Raw genomic sequence first — 24,110 nt, 5'->3', positions numbered from 1 at the left:
TGAGTTCTTGGGATGGTATCATTTGGGACTTCTTGAATTTGAGGGAGAAGGTTGTGGAGGAAGTGGCAGGTGATCAAGAGATGCTTGGGATGGATTGGCACATGAAAATAAGCATGCTGAAGGTCCAATGATACCAACCAGTCTTGGAATTGGAGGGTCTGAAGGATCTGAGAAAGGGTTGCCATCTTGAACTTGTCCTTCCTGAGGAACTAAGTTTCTTAAGTCTAAGATGGGTCTCAATCCTCCATCCTTCTTTGGGATGAGAAAATAAGAGGAGTACCAACCCTTGTTCCTCTCCGCTACAGGTACATGTTCTATTGCACCTTTCTCTAGCAGGGTTAAAATTTCCTGCAAAAGGAGCGGGTCTGGAATTTTGGTAGCAATGGCTCCCGGTGGATGATCGTGAGGCCTTTTTAAGAAGAGGAGGCAGTAACCTTGAGCTACTGTTTCCAGTGCCCAAGCATCTGAAGTAATGCCCCGCCATTCTTTCAGATGCCGAGAGATTCTGCCTCCCACTGGTGTTTTGTATGATAAGACCTCAGAGTGATTTGGAGGCGGCTGCAGGAGTGACTGAGGGCGTAGATGCTGTTCCTGAAGATGGCTTTGTAGTCTTTCCTCGTCCACCACGAGTGACATTCCTTTTTCCCCCTTTGAAAAGCCTGTCCTCTTCCTCTACCAACAGAGGAGTAGTATCGAAAAGGACGACCCCTCCAGGAAAATGAGCCCGAATAAGGTTTCTGAGGCGGTCGCATGGAGGCACCAAGGGATTTAGCTGCCGCTACCAAGCAGCCTCGAGCCATCAAAGGGCATGTTGAGAAGTCTGGTCTGCACATGTGCTGCAAACCCCGACTTTCTCAACCACACAAACCTGCGTAGCACTGTGCTTGATGCCATGGATCTGCTAATACCATCAGCAGTATCCAGTCCAGACTGGAGCCATTCCCCCATTGCCTCCTTCCCACCTTTGACTATATTCAGGAAGCCTTGCCTTTCCTCACTTTCCGGAATATGTTCAGCCGCCGCCTAAATGCATTCCCACAGGGTATGTGTGAACCTGGCCAGGGTACAGGTGACATTGGTTGATTTCAAGGCCATGCTACCTGAAGTAAAAACTTTACGAGCCCAAGCAGCAACCTTCTTATCCTCCCTATCCGGAGGTATGGTTGGGTATGCTGTCTGTCTCGAAGTAGTAGCAGCCTGAATAACCAGACTTTCTGGAGTATGGTGTCTATTCAGATACTCTGGATCAGAAGTAGAAGTTCTATACTTCTTTGGAAGATTGCCGTCTACTGCAGCAACATTATCAGGTTTTTCCCAGTTGCTTTCAACTGTCCTTTAAAGCGCCCTATGGAAAGGAAGAACTGGATCTTTCAGGGGTCCTCGGACCATTATGTCCGTCATATCATCTTGCTCAAAAGTAGGTGAGGCTCTTCCCCAACCCATATATTCTATCACCCTGTTCATCAAACTCCTGTACCCCGGGTCTGCTTGCTCTGCAGGATCAGGTGCAGCAAACTCAAATTCAGATGACGTGGCAACACCACTTGCAGAATGTAGAGTTTCACACAGGTCTCATTTTAGATTCAGGGTTTATAGGTTCCTCTGGAACCTGTCTAGTGCCATATTATACTCCAAAAAGGAGTGACATCTTCATCCTCCGAGCCAGTTTCTTCAAAAATTGAAGACATGGACCTAAAAAAAAAAATCTGACTTGGGTAAAGGTGTAAACCTTCTCTCTTCCTCCTGATTTTTTGTCGAAGGAATATGTGTTTTCTTCGAAGCGGTCGAAGGAACCTTCGACACACTAAGTCTTTGATAAGGGCGTCGAAGATAGTATAGGCTTTGATGTCGAAGCTGTCGGCGCCAATGGTGTCGACGAAGTTGCACTCGATTTCGAGAACTTCTGCTTTTTATGAGGGATCGGAGAAATGATCTGAGGATCTCTCAATGACTTGTCGACTCGAGTTTTACGGGCTTCACCCATACTGTACGGTTTTCCCTGTGTCGTCCAATGGAGCGACAGGGGTCTGGCTCTTCTGAGATTTGAGGGGGTCGAGGCCGCATTCTTAAAGACCTGCATCATTTTTCTTCTAAAATATTCTTATTTTGTAGGGGAATCGGATCTTGTTGGACATTGAACCAATTCAGTCGATGTATCGGATGATGACGATGGAGATCTATGTCTCCTTTTTAGTTTTTTAGAAGACTAAGAAGATCATCTCTGTCGACTACGAGATCGGGATCTCTGAGTGTTTATGACATTCCGATTCCTTTGAATCGGACAATTTTTTAATGCCTTTTCGTCAAGGCCTTCAAAGTGACCTTTGATGCCTCCCGCCCCACCACTAACTTACCTTTTCTCTCACAGAGGGCCTTCTCCGTCAACGACGGACAGGAGCCACAGTCGCCGGTTCGATGATCCGAACCCAGACACTAAAGACAGATACGGTGAGGATCGGTGATAGACATCTTCGACCCGCAGTCGATACACTTCTTAAACCCAGTTTTGGGTGTAGAAGCGGTTGATGATGAAGACATTTTCTGACAGAAAATCTCGAAGTGCGCCGTTCACGAGATCGAAGCAATCGGAAAAACGGAACTAAAGCCAACAGGTGCAGCTCGAGCTATTTATACTAGCAGTGACATTGAGACGGAACAGAGCCCGTCGAGGGACAATCGACGCCACAACCTCGAGCAAAGCAGCCCTCTGCCGGAAAACAATGTCTGAAGCAGTGCAGCTGGCGATAACTAATCACAAGATGAGGAATACATGGGAGGACACAATCCATTCGAAATGCTATTACGGGGAGTAATGCATGTCTTCTGATGCTTGTGAATCTGTTCAGAGCAGTAAACTGAGTTAGTGGTGGGATGTGAGAAGCAACAGTAGTGAAATGTCTTCGTACTGCTTGTCCCACTTGAGCATCAGACCTAGAGTGTCTAGGCAATAGTGTTTTGTAAAGGTGTGTACAGAACTCCATGTTGCCGCTTCGCAACCGGACATGAGAGTCATTTCCAATGAATGCTATGGAAGCCCCCGTGCCCCGAGTACAGTGCGTTCTAGGCTTGAAGGGCATATCTCTCTTGGCAAGAGAGACACAGCGTGATGCTATTGACAATCCACCTTGAGATGGCCGATTTGGGGACAGGGTCCCCCTCTCTACCAGCCGTCATTGATACGAAAAACTGGTTTGTTTTCCTTAGTGGTTTAATTCTTTCCATATAGTACATGACTGCCCTGCGCACATCCAGTGTGTGAAGGCTTCTTGTCGCCACGTTAGTGGGTTATGGAAGAATGTGGGTATTTCCATTGACTAGTTCACATGAACCTTGGAAATGAATTTGGGCGCAAACCATGGGCCAGTGCGCAGAACTACTTTATCTCTGAATTGTGAGATAAGGGTCCAGAATTGAACAGGCCTGCAGTTCACTGACTCTCCTTATTGAAGGCTTTCTCCTTCTCGAAGTATATCCATGCATCTCTGAGGTAGTTGGAAATGCCCGAACGCTAGGACCTCAGGAGCCAGGCCACTAAGTTGAGAGTTTGAGCATGGATGAAGTGTTCCCCCTTGTCCTGAGCTAGCATGTTGTATGGGGAAGGTAGTTTCATCGGAGGAGAGAGACCTCTCCATCAGATGGGAGAACCAGGGTTGGCGGGCCCACATGGGGGCCACCAATATCATGGTGATTGGTTCCTACCAGTCACCATCTTGTTGAGTGTTGGGCAGAATTGCATGCAGTACCCTCTGGGAGCACCACACACAATTAGGACTACAGGTGTAAGCAAAAACCAACCTTTGGTAGAAGTCTGTATGACACTTTTTGGAAGCGAGCTGAGCAGCCATGCTCATCCCAAAAGGGAATATGAGCAATAGTTGAAGTTACACAGAAGTATCCCAATCACAGTGGTTCAAGTAGACAATTCCACTTAGGGTTTCTTGGTAAAAAATAAGTCTACATTTATTAACACAATCATTTAGAAAACATTCACTAGTAGAAATCAACTTACTATTAAACGACAATACACTACAGTAACAAACTCTAGGTTGTAGGGACAGTTTGTGCCACCCTGAAAAAGGAGCCAAATGGCACTCAATCTACATAAACGAGAAAGTCCAGCCTAGACCCCAGCCAAGTCAAACAGTTTCTTGGTACTCTAATTCGGACACAAGACAGCCTCTTCTTCCCCTCCAATGAGAGGGTCCAAAACATGCTGTTTCAGAACCCTCAGTATGTAGCAAGTTGAGAGGTGACGGTACACAAGGCCATGCGACTGTTGGGTATGATGGTATCCTGCATTTATTTAGTCCCTCACGCACATTTGCGCATGCGCCACATGCAAGAGTGGCTCAACAGCCAGTGGTGTCAGACCAGCAGACAATGGGACGAGATAATGGTTGTCTCGGCAGCCCTCGTTCTCTCTCTGTAGTGGTGGTCGAGGGAAATCCCTTTGAAGATTAAAACCTTCCCTACCCCTCCAGTAGATGCCACTTTCACAATTGGCGCATCTCACGGGGTGGGAGGGGCCCTCACCTCCTTCAGCAGACTGCGCACAACGTTTGGTCCTCAGCAGTAGCATCCAACCACATAAACCTGTTGGAGCAGTAAGCGATGTTCAAACCCCTCAAGACTTTTCAGACAGAGTTGCAAGGAATGACAGTACTGGTCCTCACGGAAAGTATCACGGCCATGTACTACCTGAAAAAGCAATGGGGCACTCACTCTCCAGGGCTATCCAAACTGTCCCAGAACATTTGGAAGTGGGCTCTCAAACACAAGATGTTCCTACTGTCTCAAAATGTTCCAGGGGAACTCAATCTTCTGGCAGACCTGCTCAGCAGAGACTTCCCACTACCCCTAGAATACGAATGGCGACTACACAAAGACATTGTCTCCAATGTGTTACGCAGAATAGGGCTTCCCAGAGATCGACTTGTTCGCAACTCTGGAGAACTCGCAATGCCCAGATTACGCCTCCAGGTACCCTCAGAACTGATCCAAGGGGAACAGTGTCTGGATAACATGGTCAGGGAAATTTGTTTCCCTTTCTTCGTGAGCCTTTGACGGGCTTCAGGACTGAAGTCCACCCTTGACGCCTCAGTGTCTGGGGTGAGCAGGAAATGAGGGAGGTGCCTGAAACTCTGCTTAGTCTCCTAGGAGACCCAAATGCACTCTGGAGTGATTGGCTGACTATCCGGCAACGACAGCCAACCTGCAGGGTTGTGTGCATTAATTGTAAGCGTTAGGAAGATCCTACAGACTCCCACAACGTCGGACCGACCAAGCCTGACCATCCTCAGCTGAGTGCAGGACCTCAGAAGCAAGGACAGTCCACCTCGACAGCCAGGACCAGCGTTGTTACCAGAGCGGTAGCTGAAACGCGAAACAGCTACTGAAATTGAAGTTTGCCAGTTGCAAGCTTTGACCAGTGCAGTGCTCGAGTCCCCCGACGTCCTCCCTCTTGTCCCCACGACTGAGGCCCAGGAACAGTGAGATCTGCAGGAACTGTCAGGAGCAGAAGTCATCAGCTGCATCTTTTTCTTCATTGTAAGGTACTGTAAAACAAGACAGAGAACTTGCCTCTCACTGTGAAAGTGCTTGAAACTTTTGCAACTCGCAGGCCTAATTGGCTTGTGACCCAACATGACAATGCATTACTTACCGTAAAAGCATTTCTAATGGTTGTATCTGCTTAGATTCACATGCTGTGCATAGGTCCGACATCCAGTGGTCACTGCGGAGTATTGCATTTTGTTTTTCGTAGTCGAAAAGGGGACGTCGACAAGGCGTGTCTGTAACACTATCCCTATAGTGACGTGCGTTGTACCCACAATCCCTCACGCGTTGAGGTCCCTCTGTTTGTATTTTTCTGCCCTGCGGGAGCCTTCTAGACATGAGTGAGTACAGAAAAGAGAGAAATATAGTAGAGGATGTCTATGTTCCTTCCATCCGAGCGGGGAGGAAGGGCGGGCGCATGTGAATCTAAGCAGATACAACCATCAGAAATGCTTTTACGGTAAGTAATGCATTGTCTTCTGATGTTTGTTAATCTGCTTAGAATCACATGCTGTGCATAGACTAGCGAGTAGTACCCGGAGTTGGCGGTGGGTTATGAGAAGGAACAGTAGAGAAAAGATGTCTTAATACTGCCTGCCCCACCTGGGAGTCAGATCTAGAGTGTGCATCTAGACAGTAGTGTTTTGTAAAGGTGTGCACAGAACTCCAGGTAGCCGCTTTGCAGATGGACTCAAGGGGAACATTTGCAATGAATGCTATGGAAGCCCCAGTGCCTCGAGTGGAATGTGCTCTTGGCTTGAAGGGTAGTTCTCTCTTAGCAATAGTGTAACAGAGTGATGCATTGTACAATCCATCTAGATATAGTGGACTTAGAGACGGCATCTCCTTCTCTTCCTGCTGCCACCGAGACAAAGAACTGATTAGTCTTTCTCAGTGATCTGGTTCTTTCCATGTAGAACATGACAGCTCTGCGTACATCTAGTGTATGCAGACTTTTTTCTCCCAAGCTGGAAGGGTTTTGAAAGAACGTTGGTAGTTCTATAGATTGGTTTACATGAAATTTGGAGATGAATTTTGGTGCAAACCTTGGGTGTGTGCGGAGAACCACCTTATCCTTGTGAACTGATACAAAGGGGTCTAGTACAGAAAGAGCCTGTAGTTCACTTACTCTCCTAATGGAGGCGATAGCTATTAGGAAAGCAGTCTTAAGAGTGAGGTATTTAAGAGTTGCCTTGTGCATGGGTTCGAAAGGAGTGCCCATGAGTCTAGAAAGTACCACTTTTAAGTCCCATCCGGGAGCTGGGTTAGCTATCGGGGGGTGTATTCTCTTTACCCCTTCCATAAAGGCCTTGATAACTGGTATCTTCCACCACGACACTTTAAGTTGGGAAGTGGTGTATGCAGAAAGTGCCGCTAGGTGGACTTTAATGGAATTAAACACTAGACCTGAATCCAGTAAATGGGTCAAGTACAGAATAATGTTAGTGGCAGAGCAGTCAACCGGGTTGATGTTCTTACTTCTACACCAGATGACAAATCTTTTCCACTTGCTAGAATAGCAGTGGCGAGTATTAGGTTTTCTGGCTTCCCTGAGGATGTCCATACATCTCTGAGGGAGATGTAAATGTCCAAATTCTATGATCTCAGGAGCCAGGCTGCTAAGTTCATGGTCTGAGGGCATGGATGCAGAGTCCTGCTCTTGTCTTGTGACAGCATGTTGTACGGGCAGGGAAGTTTCATTGGGGGAGATAGGGACATCTCCATCAAGTGAGCGAACCATGGCTGCCGGGCCCACATTGGGGCTACTAGTATCATGGTAACCTGCTCCTGGTGCATCTTGTGCACCACTTTGTTGAGGAGGGGAGTCGGGGGGGGAAAGGCATAAACAAATTTCCCTGACCATTGAATCAACAGACCGTTCCCCTTGGACTGGTTCTGGGGGTACCTGGAGGCGTAACTTTGGCATTGTGAGTTCTCCAGGGTTGCGAACAGGTCTATTTCCGGGAAACCCCATTGCGTGAAGACGTCAAAGACGATGTCTTCGTGTAATTGGCATTCGTACTCTTTGGGTAGGGGGAAGTCTCTGCTGAGTTTGTCTGCTAGCAGATTGAGTTCCCCTGGTACATGTTGTGATAGTAGGAACATGTGTTTGAGAGCCCACTTCCATATATTCTGGGACAGCTTGGACAGTCCTGGAGAGTGAGTGCCCCCTTGTTTGTTGAGATAGTGCATGGCTGTGGTGCTGTCTGTGAGGACCATCACTGTCTTTCCTTGTAAGTGTTCCTGAAAGGCTTTCAGTGCTTTGAACACTGCTAATAGTTCCAGCAGGTTTATATGCTTGGATGCTAAGCTCGGAGTCCACACTCCGTGAGCAGTCTGATGGGATAGGTGAGCCCCCCATCCTGTAAGGGATGCGTCTGTGGTTAGAGTGGCTTCCACTGCGGGTGTGGCAAAAGTTTTCCCTAATAACAGGTTTTCCTTTGTCCACCACCGTAGCGAGAGAACCAAGGCCTGCGAGACCACCACCAGATCGTCCCATTGTCCGCTGGCCTGACACCACTGGCTGTAGAGCCACTCTTGCATTGGGTGCATGCGCAGGCGCGCGTGAGGTACCAAATAAATACATGACGCCATCATCCCTAGCAAGCGCATTGCTTTGCGTACCGTCACCTCTCGACCTGCCACATATTGGGGGATCTGAAACAGCATGTTTTGGACCCTCTCGTTGGAGGGGAAGACGAGGCCGTCCTTTGTTCGAATTAGAGCCCCTAGGAATTGTTTGATTTGGCTGGGGTCTAAGCTGGACTTCTTTTCGTTGATGGAGAAGCCCAGTTGGGACAAAAGGTCTACGGTCCTTTGGGTATTGGAGAAGCATGTTTCGTAAGAATCCCCTGTTATGAGCCAGTCGTCGAGGTACGGGTAAACCGGGATGGATAATCTGCGCAGGTGGGCCGCTGCCACTGCCAGTACCTTCGTAAATACCTTTGGTGCAGATGCTATCCCGAAGGGTAGTACTCTGAACTGATAGTGTTTGTTCTCTATCTTGAACCTGAGGTATTTTCTGTGCGCTGGCAACATTAAAATATGAAAGTATGCATCTTTCATGTCTAGTGTTGTCATGTAATCCCCCTGTGATAAGTGGGATTACTTCCTGCAGGGTCACCATACGAAACTTTTGGGGTTTGACAAAGTTGTTCGCTGGGCGCAGATCTAATACAGGGCGCATGGTTAAGTCCTTTTTTGGTACAAGGAAGTACACTGAATAAATACCTTCTGTTACCTGAGATAGGGGAACAGCTTCTATAGCTTCTTTTTTCAGTAGCTCTTCTACTTCTTGAAGAAGAATGGTGAGGTGTTCCGGTGTCATGCGTCGGTTCCGTGGGGGTCTGTATTTCGGGGAACCGTTGAATTCGATGCAGTATCCGTGGGCTATGGTGGATAATACCCAGCGGTCTGACGTTATTCCCTCCCATGCTGAAAGGAACGATGTTAGCCGGCCACCGACCGGTGATGCATGGGAGGGGACCCGAATCTTTGGGTCATTTGTTGGTATTGGGCGTGGGGCCTTTTGGACTGGAGCCGCGCCCTCTTCCTTTGCCACGCCGTTGGCCTCTTTGACTGAACTGGGTGTTCTGGTTAGCGGGCCAGTTGGTAGCAGAGTAAAATTGTTGTTGGCTTTGCTGCTGGCGTTGGCCACGAAAGGAGCGTCTATTGCCATAGCTGCGTCTGTTAGGTGGCCTAGAAATTTGGTCAAGAGTCTTGATGGTATCAAACTCCTTCTTCGCATGTTCTAGTGCCTCATCAACTGCTTTCCCAAACAGATGTGTTTGCTCTATGTGCTTATTTATTAGGGAAGCCTGAGTTTCTGGCTTAAATCCCGAATTGCGCAGCCAGACATGGTGTTTGAGAAGTATTCCCTGAACCAGGGAGCGGCCAGCTGTCTCTGCGGCATCTAAGGAGTTCTTTACGATGCCCTGGTTTACAAGAGTTCCCTCTGATATAGTAGCCAACAGGCGTGAACGCAGGGGTTCTGGTGCGTCCTCTGCTTCGCTGCGCAGTTTGCTCCACTGTGCATCTGCGTAGCTAGCTAGTAGGGAATTGTTATTCGCGATCCTGGTTGAGAAGGCGGCAGAGGTCGTGATTCTCTTCCCAAGTGCATAGAGCTTCTTGCCCTCTTTGTCAGGTGGTGCCTCACTAGTAGATAGTGGTACCCCCGCTCTCTTTCTTGTGTTTGTCAGTACCAGAGAGTCCGGAATAGAATGTCCCCTGATGTACAAAGGGTCAGAAGACGAAGGGCTGAAGAGCTTTTCTATCCGAGGGTTGACCCCTCTGACTAAGGCCGGATTGGAAAGGGAAGGAGTTATTCTTCTCTTTATAGAAGCCAGGAGCGGAATGGACTGGCTGACCGGGGCTTTTTCTTTAATAACTTTTTCTACAAAGTCTATGTCCGGAAGAGTCTCCCCTGTGTCTATTTCAAAATGCGCTGCTGCCTTGCGCAATAGTGCATTAAGGGAAGGCTGGTCATCTATGGGGGAGGTGTTCCCAATAGGTGAGTCCTTGGGAGGAGAAGGGTGAAAGACATCAGGGTCTGAGTGCACTGATGGGGAGTGCCAGGGCTGTGAGGTAGCTGTATCTTCCTCAAAAGCTCCTGCGCTAGTGTAAGGGTCTTCCTCAAACCTCTCCTCCTCATGTTCTCCCTCTCCACCTAAACACTCATCTTCCTGGAGGTATTGTTCCTCTTCAGTGAGGTCATATGCATCTGCATCTATAGAAGGGGGAAACAGCCTAGGAATCTTGACCCTAGGGTCATCCTGGGTCCATTCTCTTGGTCTTTTGGGTGTGGGTGGGTTTTGGCTACCCAAGAACCTCTCCATCTTTTCCATACAAGAATGGAGTCTTTCCAGGGTCTCATGGGGAACCCCTGAATAGTCTAGAGGGGGGAAATCAGTGTTTTCATCGTCAAAACGCTTCGAACGCTCCCACAACGTCGATGAAAGGTTTCCGTCGCCCTCAGAAAAGCCCTTCGGTAGTTCAGAAGTGCCTTTAGATGGATTGGGCAGTTCCTGGCTACTCTTGTGCTTTTTCGGCGTTTCTATTTCCTTCGGTGCGGTATTCGACGTCTGTTTCGTCGTCCGCTTACGTTTGTCCTCGGAAACAATTCTCGCCAGACTCTCGACGACGAGTTCGTCAGTCGAGGGTTCTGGAGTCGGCGTTGCCTGCGTTGCGCGTTGTTTTTCGACGGCCGCTCTATGGAGCGTTACGTCGGATGTTTTTGAGGTAGCGCCCGTAGTAGATGAAAGGCCAATCGCTGGTCGCGGCTGCGTTTGTGGGTGGGGCTTGAGACCCTTGCGGTCTGAGGTCGACGCCGGAGTGCCCTGCGTCCCCTTCGGCGCTGGTGGATCCTTCGTCCTGGACGAAGAAGAGCCGTGGGTTGTGTGCTTAGGCCTATGGGGTCTGTGTGCGTCCTTGTCGCCGGGGTGTTCATCCCCGTAAGCAGGGCGTGAGCCGAGCCCGTCGGGGCCGGGGACGGACGTCGAGGAGCGCGAGCGCTCCTTCTGGGGGTTAATGACTTCCGTAACGGACGTCGAGTTATCACCCTCCTCGTCACTTTCTGTAACAGCGGCGGCGGGTGAGGAAATTGACTTCGACATAGCGTAGTCCGCCCACCTCTTAACTTTCCGTTCTTTAAGAATTCTTGGTTTCAAGAGCTTACAGGCCGCGCAGCTGTCCTCCTTATGATCGAGGGGCAAGCAACGATTACAGAGCTTGTGTTTGTCCTTCCAAGTGTATTTGCCCCTACAGCGTGGGCAAAACTTAAAAGGTGTCCTCTCCATAGCTGAGGCAATGAAAACTGGTGATAACAACCCCAAGGGAAAGATAGGGGAGAAAGAAAGACATTCTCGACGAGAAGGTAAAAGTTTGAAACCCCCACTCTCCCTACTGTATGTTGGCCGGCGAGGCCTGGCCACGTGTTCGGCAGCGCCGAAGGATCTCCTCCGTCTCTTCTCCTCCGTCGAAAACTTGCTCGGCGGAGAAACAGCTTCACAGCTAACGTCGAGGGGAGGGATCTTTAACAATGAGTATATATTAAGGACCGAGGTCCGTAGTAGTTGTTTAGCAATGTCTCTCTAGGAGCTCCGCGTAAGGCGACCATAAGCTGGGCGGAAAAAAACAATCTGAGGGACCTCGACGCGTGAGGGATTGTGGGTACAACGCACGTCACTATAGGGATAGTGTTACAGACACGCCTTGTCGACGTCCCCTTTTCGACTACGAAAAACAAAATGCAATACTCCGCAGTGACCACTGGATGTCGGACCTATGCACAGCATGTGATTCTAAGCAGATTAACAAACATCAGAAATGATGATTCTTTTCACAAACTAAGAACTTGTGCAGAGACTTTTCCGTTTAACTACCAGAACTGCTTTATCCTATCCAAGATTTTAGCCCATTGACTTTGGCATAGCCTATTGAATTGTATTGACTCTTCTGGTGAACTCTAAATATTTGCACTGTAAGAATAATTGTAGTCTTTCATGTTCTGATAAACTTTGCCTTTTACTTACTTTTTCAAGCGTGTACAATATTGAAGTATATTTGGTGTTACTATACGATTGCCTCCTCCTAATGAGTATTTATATTTGACTGATAAATACGAGAATGCATTACTTACCGTAAAAGCATTTCTGATGGTTGTATCTGCTTAGATTCACATGCTGTGCATAGGTCCGACATCCAGTGGTCACTGCGGAGTATTGCATTTTGTTTTTCGTAGTCGAAAAGGGGACGTCGACAAGGCGTGTCTGAAACACTATCCCTATAGTGACGTGCGTTGTACCCACAATCCCTCACGCGTCGAGGTCCCTCTGTTTGTATTTTTCTGCCCTGAGGGAGCCTTCTAGACGTGAGTGAGTACAGAAGAGAGAGAGAGAGATATATAAAGGAAGTCTATGTTCCTTCCATCCGAGCGGGGAGGAAGGGTGGGCGCATGTGAATCTAAGCAGATACAAACATCAGAAATGCTTTTACGGTAAGTAATGCATTCTCTTCTGATGTTTGTTAATCTGCTTAGAATCACATGCTGTGCATAGACTAGCGAGCAGTACCCGGAGTTGGCGGTGGATTATGAGAAGGAACAGTAGAGAAAAGGTGTCGTAATACTGCCTGACCCACCTGGAGTCAGATCTCGAGTGTGCATCTAGACAGTAGTGTTTTGTAAAGGTGTGCACAGAACTCCAGGTAGCCGCTTTGCAGATGGACTCAAGGGGAACATTTGCAATGAATGCTATGGATGCCCCCGTGCCTCGAGTAGTGTGCTCTTGGCCTAAAGGGCAGTTCTCTCTTAGCAAGAGTATAGCAGAGAGTGATGCATTGAACAATCCATCTAGAAATAGTGGATTTTGAAACCGCATCTCCTTCTCTTCCTGCTGCCACCGAGACAAAGAACTGATTAGTCTTTCTCAGTGGTCTGGTTCTTTCCATGTAGAACATGACCGCTCTGCGTACATCTAGTCTGTGCAGAGTCCTTTCTCCCAAATTGGAAGGATTTTGAAAGAACGTTGGTAGTTCTATAGATTGGTTTACGTGGAATTTAGAAATAAATTTTGGAGCAAACCTAGGGTGAGTGTGTAGAACCACTTTATCTTTGTGAACTGTAACGAAGGGGTCTAGAATAGAAAGAGCCTGAAGTTCACTTACTCTCCTGATGGAGGTGATAGCTATTAAAAAAGCAGTCTTAAGCGTGAGGTGTTTAAGAGATGCTTTGTGCATGGGTTCGAATGGAGAGCCCATGAGTCTGGTAAGTACCACATTAAGGTCCCATCCGGGAGCTGGGTCAGCTATCGGGGGGTGTATTCTCTTTACTCCCTCCATGAAGGCCTTTATAACAGGGATCCTCCACCACGACACTTTGAGTTGGGAAGTGGTGTATGCAGAAAGTGCAGCTAGGTGGACTTTAATGGAGTTAAACACTAGACCTGAATCCAATAGGTGGGTCAGGTATAGGACCACATGTGTGGGAGAGCAGTCAATAGGGTTGATGCTTTTACTCCTGCACCAGATGACAAATCTTTTCCATTTGCTAGAATAGCAGTGGCGAGTGTTTGGTTTTCTGGCTTCCCTGAGGATGTCCATGCATCTTTGCGGGAGTTGTAGATGTCCGAACTCTATGATCTCAGGAGCCAAGCTGCCAAGTTCATGTTCCGGGGGCATGGATGCAGAGTCCTGCCCTTGTCCTGAGACAGCATGTTGTACGGGCAGGGGAGTTTTACTGGGGGGGATAGAGACATCTCCATCAAGTGAGCGAACCATGGTTGTCGTGCCCACATTGGGGCCACTAGTATCATGGTCACTTGTTCCTGGTGCATCTTGTGCACCACTCTGTTGAGGAGGGGAGTCGGGGGGAAAAGCGTAAACAAATTTCCCTGACCATTGCATCGACAGACCGTTCCCCTTGGATTGGTTCTGGGGGTACCTGGAGGCGTAACTTAGGCATTGTGTGTTTTCCAGGGTTGCGAACAGGTCTATTTCTGGGAATCCCCATTGTGTGAAGACGTCGAAGACGATGTCTTCGTGCAGGCGCCATTCGTACTCTTCGGGCAGGGGGAAATCTCTGCTGAGACTGTCTGCCAGCAGATTGAGTTCCCCGGGTACATGTAGTGATAGTAGGAACATGTCCTGTTTGAGAGCCCACTTCCATATATTCTGGGCCAGTTTGGACAGGCCTGGAGAGTGGGTGCCCCCTTGCTTGTTGATGTAGTACATGGCTGTAGTGCTGTCTGTAAGGACCATTACTGTTTTGCCTTGTAGGTGTTCCTGGAAGGCTCTTAGCGCCTTGAACACAGCTAGTAGCTCCAGTAGATTTATGTGTTTGGATGCTACGTTCGGAGTCCACACTCCGTGAGCAGTCTGATGGGATAGGTGCGCCCCCCATCCTGTGAGGGATGTGTCTGTGGTTAGAGTGGCTTCCGCCGCGGGTGTGGCAAAGGGTTTCCCTTTTTCCATGTTTTCCTTTGTCCACCACCGTAGCGAGAGAACCAAGGCTTGCGAGACCACAACTAGATCCTCCCATAGTCCGCTGGCCTGACACCACTGGCTGTTGAGCCACTCTTGCATTGGGCGCATGCGCAGGCGCGCGTGAGGTACCAAATAAATACACGACGCCATCATTCCTAGCAAGCGCATTGCTTTGCGTACCGTCACCTCTCGACCGGTCACATATTGAGGGATTTGAAACAGCATGTTTTGGACCCTCTCTTTGGAGGGGAAGACGAGGCCGTCCTTTGTTCGAATTAGAGCCCCTAGGAATTGTTTGATTTGACTGGGGTCTAAACTGGACTTCTTTTCGTTGATGGAGAAGCCCAACTGGAACAAAAGGTCTACCGTCTTTTGGGTATTGGAGAAGCATGTTTCGTAAGAATCCCCTGTTATGAGCCAGTCGAGGTAAGGGTAAACTGGGATGGACAACCTGCGCAGGTGGGCCGCTGCCACTGCCAGCACCTTCGTGAATACCCTTGGTGCTGATGCTATGCCGAAGGGTAGCACTTTGAACTGGTAGTGTTTGCCCTCTATCATGAACCTGAGGTATTTTCTGTGCGCTGGCAACATTAAAATATGAAAGTATGCATCTTTCATGTCCAATGTTGTCATGTAATCTCCCTGAGAAAGCAGTGGGATCACTTCCTGTAATGTTACCATACGAAACTTTTGGGGTTTGATAAACTTGTTCGCTGGGGGCAGATCTAATACAGGGCGCATGGTTAGATCCTTTTTGGGTACAAGGAAGTACACTGAATAAATACCTTCCGTTACCTGAGATAGAGGCACGACCTCTATGGCTCCTTTTTCCAGCAGTTGTTGTACTTCTTGGAGAAGGATGGCAAGATGTTCCGGTGTCATGCGACGTCCCCTCGGAGGTCTGTAGGATGGGGAACGGTTGAATTCGATACAGTATCCGTGGGCTACGGTGGAAAGTACCCAACGGTCTGACGTTATCTCCCCCCATGCAGGAAGAAAGGATGTTATCCGGCCCCCGACCGGTGTTGCATGGGAGGGGACGCGAATCTTCGCGTCACTTGGAGTTGTTGGGGGCTTGGGAGCCTCTGGGGGTGGATCCCCGACCTCTCCCTTTACCCCGGCGTTGGCCTCTTTGGCTGTACTGCCCACTATTGGTCTGGTAATTGGTGGCAGGGTATTGTTGATGCTGACTTTGTTGTTGTTGTTGGCGTTGGCCACGAAAAAAGCGTTTGTTGCCATAGCCGCGTCTGGTAGTGGGCTTAGAGATTTGGTCAAGAGTCTTGATAGTATCGAACTCTTTTTTCGCCATCTCTAGAGCTTCATCCACCGCTTTTCCGAAGAGGTTAGAGTCTTCCACAGGTTTATTTATTAAAGACGCCTGTGTCTCCGGTTTAAACCCTGAGTTGCGCAGCCATACATGGCGTTTTAGGAGTATTCCCTGCACCAGGGAACGTCCCGCTGTTTCTGCCGCGTCCAGAGAGTTTTTTACAATGCTCTGGTTCACCTGGGTTCCTTCGCCAATAGTTGAAAGTAGGCGTGTACGTAAAGGCTCCGGTGCTTCCTCGGCGTCCTTGCGCAGTTTGGCCCACTGCGCGTCTGCATAGCTAGCAAGCAAAGAATTGTTGTTCGCAATTCTTGCTGAGAAGGCAGCCGAGGAAGTTACTCTTTTTGCAAGGGCATATAGCCTTTTGCCCTCCTTGTCAGGGGGTGCCTCACTGGTGGAAAGTGGTACCCCTGCCCTCTTTCTAGTATTAGATACTACTAGGGAATCCGGAATGGAATGTCCCCTAATGTAGAGCGGGTCTGAGGGAGAAGGAGTGAAAAGTTTTTCAATTCTCGGATTGACCCCTCTGATCAATGCGGGAGTGGCCAGCGAAGGGATGATTCTTCTCTTCACTGAAGCTAGGAGGGGAATGGTCTGGCTGACCGGGGGTTTCTCTTTAATTACTTTGTCCACAAAGTCTAATTCTGGAGAGAGCTCCCCAGTGTCCAGTTCGAAATGTGCTGCTGCTCTGCGCAACAGTGCATTGAAAGTGGGCTGATCGTCAATTGGAGATGTGTTCCTAACCGTGAATTGTCAGGAGGATTTAGGTTTAGGACATCAGTGTCGGAATACACTGATGGGGATTGCCAGGGGTGCGAAGGTCCTTCTTCAGTGTCTTCTCGGAAGCCTTCTTCTATGATGTCTGGCCTGTCTTCCAGACATTCCTCCTGGTTCTGTCCTTCTTGATCGTCCATGAAATCATCATCCTCCTCCTCCAAGTATTCTTCCTCCCCAGTGAGGTCGTATACGTTATGGAAGTCTGAGGCTGTGTCCACCTGGGGATCAACTAGCCTCGGATTTTTGGCCCTGGGGTCCTCCTGAGGCCCTTCTCTAGTCCTCTTGGGAGTTTGAGAGGTCTGGGTATTCATAAACCTTTCCATCCTCTCCATACAGAGGTGGAGTCTTTCCATGGTTTCATGGGGTACCCCAGAGCAGTCTGGCGGGGGAAAAATAGAGTCATCTAACTGGAAACGGCTCAACCTCTCCCAAAGCGTCGAGGAAAGTGTCCCGTCGCCCTCTGAAAAACCTTCAGGTGTGCTGGGTGACCCCCCGACTGAAGGGGGTAGTCCCTGCCTTTCTTCAGGCTTTTTCGGCGTGTCTTTCGACTTATGCGTAGCGCTCAACGTGTTCTTCGGCGTACGCTTCTGGGCGTCGCCTACAGCGATCCTCGCCAAGCTGTCGGCGACTCGTTTGTCGGCGGAAGCTTGCGTTTTCGACGCTATGGGTGTCGAACGCTCTACGGCGGTATGCGCCTTCTGTTGATGCGCGCCGGCCGATGGTTTGGGGGCGGCGCCCTTATTTGCCGAAAGCCCAGTCGCTGGTCGCGGCTGCGGTTGCGAGAGGGGCTTCGAATCTGAACGGTCCGAGGAGGCCGCCGGTGGAACCTGCGTCTCCTTGGGCGCCGAAGCTCTTTTCGTCTTAGACGAAGAAGAGCCGTGGGTTGTGTGCTTATGTGAGTCTTTGTGTGCGTCAGTGTCGCCGGGGTGTTCATCCCCATAAGCAGGGCGTGAGCCGAGCCAGTCGGGGGAGGGGACAGACAACGAAGCGCGCAAGCACTCCTTAGAGGGGGTTTCGACTTCCGTAGCGGAGGTCGTGTTATCGCGTTCCTCGTCACTGTCGGTGGTAGCAGCGGCGGGTGAACCTTCGGCCTTCGACATCGCGTAGCCCGACCACCTTTTAACCCTACGGTCTTTTAGAGTTTTAGGCTTAAGAAGCCGACAAGCCGCGCAACCTGCCTCCTTGTGATCGAGGGGCAAGCAGCGGTTACACCGTGAATGCTTGTCCTTCCAAGTAAATTTGCCTTTGCAAAGCGGGCAAAACCTAAAGGGTGTCCTCTCCATAGCCGAGGCAATAAATCGCGATAAGCACCCCAAGGGAAAGGAAGGGGAAAGGGAAAGGCATTCTCAGAAAAGACCCAGAGATGTCCCACGACCCCACTCTCCCTACTGTATATGGCCTGCGAGGCCAGGCCACGTGTTCGGCAGCGCCGAAGGATTTCCTCCGCTCGACCCTCCGTCGAAGATTCTTTTCGGCGGAGAACAGCTTACAACTGCGTCGAGGGAGGGATTATTAATATTATGAGAAAAAACGACCAAAGGTCGAGGAGTTGCAATGTCTCTCGAGGAGCTCCGCGTGAAGGCGACCAGAAGCTGGGCGGAAAAAAACAATCTGAGGGACCTCGACGCGTGAGGGATTGTGGGTACAACGCACGTCACTATAGGGATAGTGTTTCAGACACGCCTTGTCGACGTCCCCTTTTCGACTACGAAAAACAAAATGCAATACTCCGCAGTGACCACTGGATGTCGGACCTATGCACAGCATGTGATTCTAAGCAGATTAACAAACATCAGAAATTATTGTTATAGACAAAACCTTGAGTGCAAGTCTATACCTGTAACTGTGAATCTCTAACTCCTACAGCTCACACAGACCACTCTTGAGATGATCCTGGTTGCTCAACATGTGTAGTACAGAGTTATACCAAAGGTTGGGATCCTATTGCCAGGTGGTCAGGGTTGTTGTAGTGCCCCCAAAGGGTATTGCATACAATCTTGCCTAACAAAGCCCATGTGGGCTTAACTTCACGATACAAAGCACGGCATCTCTGGAGGATGGAAAGGTAGGCAGATGAGGTAAGGGCAGCTAAAGGGCCCAGCAGGCAAGCGTAATAAGAAATCTGTCCAAGAGGCTAGATTCGAGAAAGCCATTTAGCACTGTCGCAATAGTCATTTAATCAAACTGCTTTCTTATAACTAAGGGTTAATATATATTTGTGTTATAGTGTTGGTGTGACAATATCTGAAATGTTTTTACTTGCTTAGTGTTTATTTTAAAGGCTTAATAAATAACTGTTTCTGAACGTACGAGTAACTGAAATTCTTGGTGTTCTACGTGGACTCGTAGCCCTAGACCACTGACAGCACTCCTGAGATGAAGCCTTGCCGCTCTGCTACCTTATCCTGACTGGGTTTGGATAAAGTCTCAGTGTATCCCTGTTTACCATAATAGGGTACTTTCCCAAAATCCTCGCCTGTGGTTGATTTTAGAAATTCATCTTTACAAATTTGAGTCAATGGTAACCAGTTGTCTAGTCTCTGGAACCATGATACAAATAGCACAAACAATCAAAATTAAATCCCAAATTGACGTCTGCATCCACAAGCCCAGACTCACTCCACACCAGGCCAAGCATATAAGTGGTCCCAATTGATTCCTGAACCTCTGAAGTGGTCTTTGGGAAAACCAAAGGTGATGAAGAGGAGGAGTTAACATACCCGTTTCCTCCATAGGGTGTTAATTCCCACCCCCTTTCCCTTGCCTGACTAAGGTTGGTGGTGGTCATGCCAAGGATCACTCCTGGGTATTCTCAAATGTGGTGGGACAGGGAGAGATACCTGAACGTTTCCCAACGTTTGGAACACAATCGCAACCACAGGCCTTGCACAATCCAATAGTAAACCTACCTGTATATCTTGTAGAACTGGCAACTCTAGGGATAGAGATCTAATTCTAAGATTGCCCAGAAGACTTTGCTGTACTTGTGTGAGGATATTCACCCATTGTGTTTATTTGTAAAGGCCTAATAACAAATTGTACATTTGTATACTTCTGTCCAACAGGAATTATTGGTGTGCTTCATGTGCATATCATTTAGCACCAGACCACTAACGCCAGAGTCCAAATCTCATCTTTCTGCTGCCCTACCTTGTTTGACTTTGGATAAACCCTCAGTTTCTTTACCATCCACCCTAATAGGTTGAGCTCTCAGAATCCACCCCAAAGATGCAGTCTGACAATCCATCCTAACAAGGGACTTTGTGGGTACAGCAAGAGGCATTATGTCCCAGACGAATACAGGATTCAATGAGAGAAAAAGGAGCAGAGGATGGGAATTGTCTATGATGAATGGTACATTGAGAATGGTAACAGGTTTCAGGAAAGCTAAGATGATATGGGACCACAGGTACATAAACAAAGAGACTGCATCAAAGATCATGGAACCAAGGAGAAAGTGCATGCGTAGGGCATAAAATATGAGAGGATAAGAACTTTTAGGAGACAGATCAAGGAATATCAGCTCTGTGGATGACATGAGAGAATGTGGCTAATGACAGCCATCAAACAGAGTGATCAAGAAGGCCTTAATGCAAGCAACATGCACAGAAGGGCTGAAGTAGAGTGGTACTCTACCATGCAAAACAGCTATACTCACCTCCCATCGGATGTAGACCACTCAAGTTGTTGAGGTTTCCAGTGGACGCAGTCTGCTGAAGGAGCTGCAAATAAAGCTAGACATTACACCAAAACAAAACAAGAACCAAAGTGAGGGCTGGCTCAGCTTCTGAGGAAGAGCAGCACACTTGACCCAGAAAAAAAGGGTGCAGCGCTTGAGTGAAGCAACAGATCACATGCAAGCGAAGTGGGCAGCAGAAGGAGGTAGAGACCAGAGAACGGATGGTCAAGACATGCCAGAGAAGAAAGGGGAGGTGAGGCAGGCTAGAAGCGATAGAGAGGTAGATCAGAGGGGGAAGTGGTGGGGTGAATAAAGCAGGTCAGAGGTGGTGTGGGTGTTTCAGTTTGAAGGACGGGTGGAGAGTGTAGTGAAGAAGGCAGGGAGAAGGGTTGGAGGAGGGTGGGCATGAGGCAGGACCTATGGCAACCAAGCAAGACAACGTAGGGGAGGCAGTGATGGTTGGGGCAGAAGATATTAGATAGAGTTGAGAAAAAGAGGGAGGAGAATAAGGAGTTGAGAAGAGCAGAAGAAAGGACAAAGATATTGAAAAAGCAAGTAGAATGAGTACATGCAAGGTTTAAGAGGTAATGAAAGGAGAGGTAGGAGAAGAAGCGGGGACTAAGGTACAACCAGGGGACAGTAACAGGACAGAAGAAACAGTCAACTAACAATTCCATCTGTTCCATAATTAAAGGTCTGCAACAATCCAGCTCATGTGAACATTTTCAGATGCAACCTAAGCAGCTACAATTTTAAAGGTTCCTCTTCATGCAACAAACACAAAAAGCAGAATAAGCATGATGCTGAAAGGAGTTTTACCATTTAAAAAAAGTTATAGGGAACTAGTAGCCAATGTGAATCAGCACCATCTGCGACCTAACGTACAAATGCAAAGCACCTCAGGACAGGCAAGAAACATGCCTTATAATACTGGTTCAAAAACGAGGTAATCTTAGACATATTCATAACTGTAAACTACTTTACTATTCTAGCGCATCCCAATATTACAATTTCACTAATACAATAACTGAAATGCATCGAGCTTCCCCATGTCACAAACAACTGCTCTTTAAGGCTCAGAGTCAGTCCTTCCCCATGTAGACATTTATTGCAGATCTATACTAAGCAGGGAATCTTCCACAGGAGCCATAGCTCCTAAACGTTGGGGAGGATTGTTAGGGAGTCTTATCAAACCTGTGGTAGGACTTTAGAAGACTCACTCTTGGGTGTAAAGGGCTCGAATTCTTAGGTTTCGCCGAAACTACCCAAAGGTGGGAGAGCAATGGCTGAGCAGCCATGTTTAATCTAGGAGGGAGAAGGGCAGTAAGTAAATGTTAGGACACTTTCTAAAGTCCACCCAGGAGCCTTATAAAACTATACCGTGGGTATACAGAAACTACAACTCTCGGTATAAGGCTGTGCCACCTGAGATGTTGGTAGCAATGACAGAGCAGCCAGGCTCATTTTAGGAGGGAGAGAGGGCTGTAGATGGGTAAAATGAAATGGTTGCATACATATGGTCCAAAGAAACATTGATACACTGACTTACTGTAAAAATAAGGTTTCATTTTATTTTATATATATGGGATACATTACTCACCGTAATCGTATTTCTGATGCTTGTATCTGCTTAGATTCACATGCTGTGCATAGGCCGACATCTAGTGGAAGCTGCGGAGTATTACAGTTTGTTTTTCGAAACTCGAAAATGGGCGTCGACACAGGCGTGCCAGTAATACTATCCCTAGTGTGACGTCCACTGTACCCAAGATCCCTCACGCGTCTAGGATCCTCAGATTGTATTTTTTCTGACATGAGGAAGCATGAGGAGTAGCGTGAGTACAGATAATCCAAGCAGATAGACAGAAAGGTAAGACTACAAGCAATCATGCGCCTTCTCTCGGAGGGGAGGAAGGGTGGGTCGCATGTGAATCTAAGCAGATACAAGCATCAGAAATACGATTACGGTGAGTAATGTATCCCTTCTGAGGCTTGTGGAATCTGCTTAGATCACATGCTGTGCATAGATTAGCGAGCAGTACCAGAAGAAGGAGGTGGGATGTGAGAAGGGTCATGAGCAAACAGGTGGCTTAGAACCGCTTGTCCCACTTGTGTATCTGTCTTGGAATGAGTGTCAATGCAGTAATGCCGAGTAAAAGTGTGAATAGAGCTCCAAGTAGCTGCTTTGCAAATGGTGTCGAGGGGAACATTTGCAATGAAAGCCAGAGTGGCCCCAATGCCTCTAGTAGAGTGGGCCCTTGGCGTAAAAGGCAGAGTCTTTTCAGAAAGAGAGTAACACAGCTGTATACAGTTGATAATCCACTTCGAGATAGCGCCTTTAGAGACGCGATCTCCCTCTCTGCCTGTAGCTACGGAGACAAACAGTTGATCTGTTTTCCTTAGCGGTCTGGTTTTATTTACATAGTAGAGGACTGCCCTACGCACATCTAGGGTGTGTAGTTTCACCTCAGCCGAGCTTTGCGGGTTCTGGAAGAAAGCCGGAAGCTCGATGGACTGGTTTACATGGAACTTTGATATAAATTTAGGTGAGAACCTAGGGTGTGTGCGTAAAACCAGTTTGTCCTTGTGGATAGTAAAGAAAGGATCCTGCACTGACAGAGCCTGAATTTCACTGACCCTTCTTATAGAGGTAATGGCTACTAAGAAGGCCGTTTTATAAGTCAGGTGTTTGAGACTACTTTTATGCATGGGTTCGAAAGGGGGGCCCATGAGCTTAGCTAGCACCACATTAAGGTCCCATCCTGGCGGTGGGTTCGAAATAGGAGGGTGAAGTCTCTTTATTCCTTCCATGAAGGCATTAACTACTGGTACTTTCCACCACGACACCTTGTTATGGGATGTGGTGTAAGCCGAGAGGGCTGCCAGGTGTACTTTCAGAGAGTTAAAAACCAATCCTGCATCCAGCAGGTGGAGCATGTATGTCACAACGTTGGAAGGAGTGCAATCAACTGGGTTGATTTGTTTATTCTGGCACCAAATAACGAATCTCTTCCACTTGTCAAAATAACAGTGCCTTGTGTTTGGTTTCCTGGATTCTTTTAGGATGTCCATACACCTTTGTGGTAAATTGAGATGGCCAAACTCTATGACCTCAGGAGCCATGCTGCCAGGTTCATTGAGTTGGGTTCCTGGTGCACTGTTTGACCTTGTTGCTGGGACAGTAGGTTGTACCAGGCTGGGAGTTTGATGGGCTCGCACAGCGCCATCCTGCGTAGGTGTGGAAACCATGGTTGTCTCGCCCACATGGGAGCAACTAGGATGAGCGTCATCGATTCCTTGTTCATCTTGTACACCACCTTCCTGATGAGAGGAGTTGGTGGAAAAGCGTACGCAAACATCCCTGACCAGTTCATCCACAGGGCGTTCCCTTGGGAGTGTGGCTGGGGGAACCTGGATGCAAATCCTGGGCATTGTTTGTTTTCGCTTGTGGCGAATAGGTCTATAGTGGGGAAACCCCACTGAGAGAAGAGATCTTCTACGATCTTTCTGTGTAGAACCCATTCGTGTTCTTCTGGGAGGGAGTCTCTGCTTAGGGCATCCGCTAGGGAATTGAGCTCCCCTGGAACATGTTGTGCTGATAGGAAGATGTTCCGTCTGAGTGCCCATATCCAGATTTTCTGGGCAAGCTTGGACAGATTTGGCGAACGAGTCCCTCCTTGTTTGTTTAGATAGAACATGGCTGTCATGCTGTCCGTCCGGATCTGCACCGACAAGTTTAGTAGATGGGGCTCGAACGCCCGAAGCGCTCGGAATACTGCCAGAAGCTCTAGCAGG

General features: G+C 48.4%; 1 protein-coding gene across 6 annotated transcripts in view; it reads right to left on the bottom strand.

Moving 5' to 3' along the window:
- CELF1 (CUGBP Elav-like family member 1) overlaps positions 1 to 24,110 on the bottom strand; it is a 1,228,135-nt gene that overhangs the window by 573,977 nt on the left and 630,048 nt on the right. For 3 of the 6 annotated variants that reach the window (XM_069623101.1, XM_069623100.1, XM_069623104.1), the window contains exon 9: positions 20,295 to 20,370. In XM_069623101.1, the coding sequence (XP_069479202.1) occupies positions 20,295 to 20,370 (76 nt within the window). The remainder of the gene's footprint in view (positions 1 to 20,294; positions 20,371 to 24,110) is intronic. The other 3 variants (XM_069623103.1, XM_069623105.1, XM_069623102.1) reach the window with 1 other exon arrangement.

Source organism: Ambystoma mexicanum, chromosome 11, assembly GCF_040938575.1.
Source record: "Ambystoma mexicanum isolate Mex_15411 chromosome 11, UKY_AmexF1_1, whole genome shotgun sequence".
Lineage (NCBI taxonomy): Eukaryota > Metazoa > Chordata > Amphibia > Caudata > Ambystomatidae > Ambystoma > Ambystoma mexicanum.
Note: the sequence above shows the minus strand (reverse complement) of the source record. Positions and strands in the feature narration are given on the sequence as shown.